The 8991-nt window shown below is 31.3% G+C and overlaps 1 protein-coding gene across 1 annotated transcript; it reads left to right on the top strand.

Moving 5' to 3' along the window:
• Positions 1 to 2407: 2407 nt before the first annotated feature.
• Positions 2408 to 5095, top strand: LOC110818650 (Eukaryotic aspartyl protease family protein). Its single transcript, XM_022047595.2, has 2 exons — positions 2408 to 2712; positions 3645 to 5095. The coding sequence occupies exons 1-2, from the start codon at positions 2544 to 2546 to the stop codon at positions 4913 to 4915; spliced, it is 1440 nt and encodes a 479-aa protein (XP_021903287.1). The 5' UTR covers positions 2408 to 2543; the 3' UTR covers positions 4916 to 5095.
• The last annotated feature ends 3896 nt before the right edge of the window (positions 5096 to 8991 follow it).

Below are 8991 nucleotides of genomic sequence, written 5' to 3'. Positions count from 1 at the left end.
CACAACAAAATATGAACTTTTTACTGGTGATGCTAATCATGCATTACAACAATATATAAGATCATAAATCAAAGATAACAAGATCTATTGGAGCCTAAACTCTATTATCGAATGATGCAGAACTGGGAAACAACAAATGTAGCCCAAATGCACACATACAATTTAGCATAAAAAAACTTAAATTCCTAAATAAACTCTCCCTGTTTAACACACATTCAACTTGAGATTGCAATTAAGGTAATTGGGAAACAAAAAAATAGAATTAAAAGACACTACGAGATTGCCTCGATAAGTAGATTCAATTCTTAAATCAACAAGACAGTTGAAGAAACTTCTCCAAAGAACACTCATAATAGTCAAAGCTAAAGTTTGAAGATAAATTGAATTTTATTAATTTTAAACTAAATGAATTACAACTATAAACTCGTCCTTTTATAGGTAAAAACTAAAAGAATTATAAACAAAATCAAACTCCAAAAATCTAGGAGTATTTCGTTAGATAAGTTTACTTAGATTGATAAGTTTGGAAAATTTATTCCAACATTGGCATAATTCCTTGTGGGGTCAACATTTTACTCGTACACTTCATAACTTGAATGACAAAGGCGCTTACTAATATATTTCTTGTCGCCAGAGTCATAACATGCATTTTTATTTATTCCCTCTCTCACTTTCCATTACTATAACAAGTTTAGTAATGAGTGTAAGAGAGATCTTAATGATATTAGGGTAATGAACTAAAGACGATTGTCATAAAGATAATGAAAATAAAGATGATGATTCTAGTATTAGAGATTATGTGAACCATTCTCATGAAGAGGCTAACTAAGATAAAGTGTTGATTCTTCATCTTGCCTTAATTGAAGTGAAAAAAAAAAAGTATTTTGGTCGAAGGGATAAGGTAGGAAACTTTTTGTCAAGAAGATCTTGTAGTGAAAGTTGAAATTTAATAAATCTAAGGCATATGGCTACCACAAGAGTTTCTTAATTAGCTACATGCCATCAAATGTATCATTGACTTAAAAAGTTTTTCTAAAAATAAAATTGAAGTTAGTTTCTCTTAAACATAGAAAATGCCTCTTCATGGTAGAAGAATTTGGAAAATAAAAGGAAGATAATTTGAAAAGGAAAAAAATTACTCCAAAAAATTATAGAACTGATTTGTTCCTTAAATTCAAACTCATAGTGACAAATTAAATTTGAACTATTATTGAAATTTGATTTGATATAGCCTTAAAAGCAACTACTTAAATGTTACTTAGGACGCTTGAAAAAAGAGATTGGAAATGTTCTTCTATAACCGTACTGGAGTGAGTAAAAGCTTTAAAAATAAAGTAGAGCAATGTAAAGTAAATGATTTAACTAACTATTGTTTAGGAATTAATTATAATAAAAAGAATAAATCTCGTCTCAAGTGTACATATATATATTGAGAATGTTTAGAAAGATATATTAACAGAAAGTAAAATATTATGTTAATAAAATAAAAATATTCTTATATCATATATAATAAATTTTTCTGAGACAACAAAATATACTAATTAGATTAACTAAAACATGCATATGGCTTTTTGTGAATAATGATGCTTCGGACTTTATATGGGAATGTTGTTGATAAGAACTAATATTTTCTAAATAAATCCAAATTCTCTGCCTCCTTCCTAAATGGATTCTAGTGATGCAAGATCAAGAAAATAAAAGCATACCAAGTTAGTGCAGATGATCAAAACCAGAAATTAATAAGTTGATTAAATGACCATGGAAAGAACATGACGGACAAAGAACTCAAACTCATGATTAAATCCAGAAGTCAAACCTACCAAGAAAGGTTAGGTTATTGGTCTACGTCAGTCTCCTTGAGCGCGACACTAGGAATTCTCACTTGCTGTAGAATATCTTATTTCAGTTAAAAGTTATTGCTAGAAGCCTAAGTCCGTCATTAGCACTACCGAAAGATAAGCAGAAGACCCATTTCTTATATCCACTATTCGAATACGTAACATAAAAGTTAAAGAATAGAGCCTATCTTATTAGATTTACCATGCAGTCAAAATAGACAATGAACAATAATATTATTCTATTTTGAGATAACGAAAGTGATATTATTGACCATAGGAAATGGTTTTCCTCTATCTATAAAACAAACAAACAAGATGCAAATTGCTACAGTTTGACTCCGTGAAAGGTGAGAATGTTCGTGTGTTTCAAAGCTCTAGTTTTAAACAAAAAAATAATAATAAAAAGAAAAGGAAATCCTAAGTTTTATAGAAAATCCACTAGTAGCAGTAGCCCCCCAATTCTTCTTCTGCAGTTGTTTGCTAAGTGAATATATCAGCACGTGAATCCGCAATAATTTCTCATGCAACTGTGGGTCCTTTGGCCAGCCCTTCCTCTTTTGTTCTCATCCAAGATTCTCTCTCTCTCTCTCTCTCTCTCTGTGTGTTTTGTTGCGTCTCTTCCTCATCGTTTTTTCTTGTTTATCTACTGCTTGTTCTTTGGCTCTTGGATAACCCGTTAGTTTTCTCTTTCTTTGTTCATAAACAATGGCGAAACAAATGGGAGTTTTGCCATTGATGTTTTCCCTCGCCTTTATGCTGCCGGGTGTTGCTGCTCATGCACTTAACTTGTTGGAAGAGAAGAAGCTGCTCAACCTGCAAAATGTTGAGTGGAACCCGCAGAGAAATGCTCTTAATTGTCTCTCTCACAACTCAAGTGAGTTTTCTCAGCAAATATACACAACTTCTTTCTTACTTTGACTGGGTTGGCTTTTGTGATCTATTAATTGTAGCGATATTGATTAGATATAATTTCCTTATTTAATCTTGTTTTATATATTAAATCTTCTATTGGAACGTTGAAGACAGATTTAGTGATTATAATTTATATATTAAAAAAAAATTTAAAAATTAATGTAAAATTTATAATTTATTTTATTTATTAATTAAAATTTAAATAAAATTTAGTTTTTAATTAAATTTGATCTATATTTATTTTTTAACTAATGAGAGTTTATTTTTTAAAAAAATTAATTTATTTTTATTTTTAAATAATAGTAAATTATTTTTAAAAAATTTAATTTAAATATAAATTTATTTAAAAATATTTTAAATTATTAAAATCAATAAAAAATTAAATTTTTTTCACCTTAAAAAAACGAATATTGGGATTCAGCAATTATCCGGCCCTTGTGTTTGTTTGATAATCACTGCAAACTAATGTCATGTTTTACGGAAACACCCATCATTGTTCTCCATCTCTGTCTCTCCCCTCTTTTACGCAGGGAGCTGTAACCATACTGATAAAGCCTATATGCTGCCTTTTACTTTTTTTTTTATTTTTTTATTTTTTATTTTTTATTTTTTATTTTTTATTTTTAACTTTCAAGAACAAAGTCAGTGGACACAAAATGATGAAGAGTTGGCAAAGCAATCTGGTCCTATCTCTTTTTTGTCATTATATTCTGATTTTCAATAAGAAAATATCTCAAATATCTCCACTTTACCTAAGCTAATTCATCCTTTTTCTCCAATTAGTTTTGTTGTTTCTTTTTAACACAGTTTTTACCCCTGACTGCGTATGAAAGAAAAATATGTTTACCTTAGCAGATATCATCTGAACTAGATTGTTCTTTTCTGGTAATTTAGGGATGAAAAAAGGTGCTACTATACTAGAGATGATGAACCGTGATTACTGCTATGGAAAGATGGTAGACTCGAATAAAAAGCTACAGAAGGACCTAAAGCTGGACGAGCTCCAGGTCCAATCACTTCAATCTCATATCAGAAAGGCGGTTTCTGGCAATATAGAAGATGATTCGAATACTCAAATTCCATTAACTTCTGGTATAAAGCTACAAACTCTAAACTACATTGTGACAATGGAGTTAGGAGGTCGAAATATGACGGTGATTGTCGATACAGGGAGTGACTTGACTTGGATTCAATGTCGTCCCTGCAGATCATGTTACAATCAAAAAGAACCTCTCTATAACCCTTCCACGTCCTCTTCATACCAAATGGTTCTATGCAATTCATCAACCTGCCAATCCCTCCTGTTTGCTACCGGGTATTCAGGAGCGTGTAGTAGTGACCCGACAATGGCCTGTAACTATGTTGTCAGTTATGGTGATGGATCCTACACTCAAGGTGAATTAGGACAGGAACGACTTCGTCTGGGTGGTATTCCAGTAGAGCATTTTGTATTCGGCTGTGGCCGGAACAATAAAGGTCTGTTTGGTGGAGTTTCAGGCCTCATGGGTCTTGGAAGGAGTTCTATCTCTCTGGTTTCTCAGTCTTCTTCAGTTTTTGGGGGAGTTTTCTCTTACTGTTTACCTTCAACACAGAATGGGGCTTCAGGTTCACTAGTTTTGGGAGAAAATTTTTCGGTCTACAAGAATTTAACTCCAATTTATTACACTAGGATGATTCCTAATCCACAGCTCTCCAACTTCTATTTCCTCAATCTCACTGGTATCAGTGTTGGTGGGATAAATTTACGAGCTCCAAGTTTAGGAAAAGGAAGGATTCTGATTGATTCTGGAACAGTTATTACCAGACTGATTCCATCAATCTATAAAGCACTGAAGGCAGAGTTTCTGAAGCAGTTTTCTGGCTTTCCCTCAGCTCCGGGATTTTCGATTCTAGATACTTGCTTTAACCTCAGTGCATATCAGGAAGTGAATATTCCGACGATAAGAATGTACTTCGAGGGAGCAGCTGAACTGGATGTGGATGTGACAGGAATATTTTACTTCGTAAAGATTGATGCATCCCAAGTCTGTTTGGCTCTGGCCAGTCTCTCATATGAAGATGAGATCGGCATAATTGCTAACTATCAGCAGAAGAACCAAAGGATCATATATGACACCAAGCAGTCTAAGTTGGGAATTGCAAGCGAAGCTTGCAGTTTCCCCTAAATAAAGCTAAATAGTTGAAAGTAGGGTGGTTGTGAATATACTCCTCCAACCAAAAGCCGAGATATCTCTTGGCTTAAAATTGTTTCAGCAGGAGTCTTTCAATTGACATAATCTATATAATGTCTAATATATTAACTTATTTTAGCAAAAAAATGTCTAATATATTATCCATTTTGCGAAGCTAAGGACATCCAAAATCCATTATGACCTCAAGAATTTTGTGGTTAATAGTATGTTCCTGATAGAGAGAAAAAAAGAACTGATTGGTATTTGGTTCCTGTAGGATTCACTAGAGCCTGAGAATATTGATATGTTAAAAGGTACAATATCTAGTAGAAAATAATAAGGTTATGCTCATTTGCTCTTTAGTAAAACATTAGCTTCAACAAAATAACTATTCTTCATAGAGTTTCTGAAAAAAATAAATGCAAGCATAGTTCCGTTGTATAGAACAAGTTACAAGGAAGATAAGATGCAGATCACTGACCTTTTATGCAGAGAGGTTTCCAAAAACTAGATTTTTAAAACAACTAATCATCAGAAATCACTCAAAGCATAATAAAGAATGATGCAGCTATTGTTTTGATGCACCAAGTTATTGTTTGAATAGCATATGGTGTCTGTATAAACATTGCGCGAAAATCATGAGGCCAACCTCTGGAATTTCTGGATGTGGCTGCATTCTACTGCCAAGAATGTGTCTGCCTGACAGAATACCAAGAGAATTTTTTTTTCCATTTTTTCCCCTCATAGAAATTATACTAAAAGTAGTTGTATATATAGGCAGTAAGTGCATTTGCAAAACAGGAAAATAGAAACGACTAAGTAATAATTACAATATTTCCAAATAAACTTTGGTTCTTTTAAGGGAAAAAATCACGTGTAGTTTTATTTTTTATAGGCAGAGAAATGGAGCCATTTCATAGAGTGACAGCCCAACTGGGCAGTAGATGCTGAAAGCCCAAGCAATCCCCAGATGGACAGTCGACTAATGAGAAGTTTTTCTTTCTATAAATTTCCAATTGAACCTTTATTATTTGATTATTTTTAATTAAAATTATGCATTTGTTTCACGAGAATTGATTGTTATTAGAACTTTATTATTAAAGAACAAAATTATTAATACTTTAGCTATAGTTTCAATGTGGCATTGTTCTAAATTTTATTTTGTGCAAAAGAAATTGTTATTTGTTTATTTGAATGAATAATCATGCTTGTGAAATGCATTATTCTCCATAAGATTATTAAAGTTTAAAAAATTATACTTAAATTTCATTTATTTATTGATAATTACAAAAAAAGTCATTAAGAATATGTTAAAATGACTTACCAAATAATAAATATATTTTGTTAGAAAGAAAAAAATTCCCACATATAGCAAATAAATTCTGGTGAGAATATTTGACAGATACACTACAGTTAATTGACAATAATTAGGAATGCCTCTCCATGATCATTTTACTGACTATAGAAGTATAAGAAATAGTAGCTGAAATTGTCCAGTCAAGTGTAATTGTCAACTCATATGCAAATTAATCCTCAAATGATTTATCAACTCTATGGTTTTCTAAGGAAGTGAAGCTAAGCTCCCAAAACAGAACAAGTCCTAGTTACCACAAATTTCATTCGAGGGCCACAAAAAAGTTGCATTAGGAGTATACACTTAATTTCAATATCATCGGATTCTTAATTTGAGTTCAGCACCTCAGCAGGATGGATGGATGAAGTTGGATCACTTATGGGCATTAGAAATTGCAATTTAATCGGAATGTTTCTCAACAGGCTCCTTGTGACTTCCCATAGCCCTAGTGGAAACACTGACGTCATTACAAAAATGCTTAATAATTATTAAGTCAAATTTTTTTACAATGCAGCAGTTATCACAGATATATAAAATCGTAACTTATAACCAAATAAAATCTTACACAAAACATGGGACATCCCGAACCCCAAACAATGAGGCATAAGCGTACTCATATCATTCTCAATTAATGGGATCCGCAAAATATTCATATGTTTAAAAGTTTAGAATGGAAGAAAACATATCTTATCATATATACAACACTGATATATACATAACATGAGGTTAAAACATAAAATTTAATAAAATGATGCAATAACAAAAATAAAACTGAATGTACAATAATAAGGCACCCTCACGTGTCCTTCACTCATCCAACACTTGCTCTGAATTCACGTAATTTATAAAATATTATGATAAAATTTAATAAATTTCACGAACTCAGTAAGTATTCCCATTATTCTAATACCCAAATCAGTCAGCATGCAAATACACGCATACATATAATAAATACAATATTAAAAATTCTCAAATAAGAAATTTTTTATAATTTTTCACCATGCTTTTAACTTTATAATCTTTCTATTTAATAACTTATCTTTAACAATTAATTCTTATCTTGAAATTTTACACATTTCACTGGAATGTTACAATTATACTCAAATATCGTCACCGCACTCAAATATTACACTTACATTCAAATATTACATATACAATTGAAATATGATAACTGTACTAAAATTACCACATCTACACTCGGAATATCATACCTAGAGTTTCATTGCGTGATGTTGTTTATATCGTCATCGAGGAGATGCAAAAATGACCCCCTTATCGCATGGATAACACACATATCTCATATTTGCTACAATATATACGTTTGCTAGATGACCCGAACACTCACATATACATATCCATGTCTGAACTAGATTTCATGTCTCTATCCATGTGCAGGTTTACCACAATTGTCAGTGAATTTCAACCACACATACACACACCCTTCTTTAATTCTAACTAAACGAGTAAGGTTTTTAGGGTCACTTATCTAGTTTATCTTGCCCAATTTCTTATTTTAAATTAATTATTAGTTTCTCAATACTTGCCCTCCTTATTTTATTTATCCACTAAAATTCAAATATTAATTTTCCTTTATATTTTTTTATTCACTTGGATACTATTATATTTATTTTTAGTATTTTTTATTATTTTCTTAATTTATGCCTTTTTTTTTCCCTCTCTTCAACTCTATTCACTTATTTCTTTAAAATTCTATTGATTTCATATTACAGTTTTAAATTATTCTTCTCACAGTTCTTGATTCTTCAACTGTTTCCATGCAAGGTCACATAATAGTCATGCAATCCCATAAATCGCCAAGGAAATAGGAATATAAGCATGCAAACATCACATATCAAATGTCATAAACGCCATCCTAAAAGGTTCACACTGCCTAGACAATGTCTAGGTTTTTGTTCTTCTCAGTTTTCTTCACCTGTTCTAATCTCAAGCAAACAATTAACTAAAATCATGCATGGAAATGTAAATCCCAAAGCTAGGCTTAGAACGAAGTGATACTTACAAAACTCTTTTGCACAGAACCTCACTAATCAACCAAAATATCCTAAATCACTGCACACATGACAAAAATGAATTTTAAATGAAATTAGAATGAAATTTAAACATGTTAGAAACTTATAGAATTAACATATAATTCACAAATCAATTCTGTAACTATGTTATAAAGATTATTTTGCATAATATCACACACAATCATATTAACGCATAACAAACTCTATTTAAATTTTTACAACATAAATATCTCTTATAGAAATCTAAAATTTTGAAAAAACGCAACCAAAAATCTCTTCTTCTTCTTCATAGAAGTAGAACTTTTTGAGAGAGAGAGGGAGAGAGTAAGTTTTTTCTCTGTATTTTTTTTTCTTATTTTTTTTATCTTTTTCTTTTTATAGATTATTCAAAAAGGGTAACTTCCACTAGATGTGGTAATTAACCAAAATTTTGATTTTGAATTTAAATAAATAGGTTATCCTAATCGGGTCGGGTCCAATCATGGGTGACCCACCTAATTAAATTCAATATCTCCCACTCACACGTGATGGGACCACCTCTCTCTCTAATTCTACAAAATATATAAATAGGTCCTGTGACCATGCACACTTTGAGATCACTTTAACTATATAACTTTTAGGAGTATATAGCTTATCGAATAGTGAAGCTTGAAGTATGTAATTGTATGTTATACCCCTAGATCACA

The sequence above is a fragment of the Carica papaya genome, chromosome 5 (assembly GCF_054855325.1).
Source record: "Carica papaya isolate Zhongbai chromosome 5, ASM5485532v1, whole genome shotgun sequence".
Classification (NCBI taxonomy): Eukaryota; Viridiplantae; Streptophyta; class Magnoliopsida; order Brassicales; family Caricaceae; genus Carica; species Carica papaya.
Note: the sequence above shows the minus strand (reverse complement) of the source record. Positions and strands in the feature narration are given on the sequence as shown.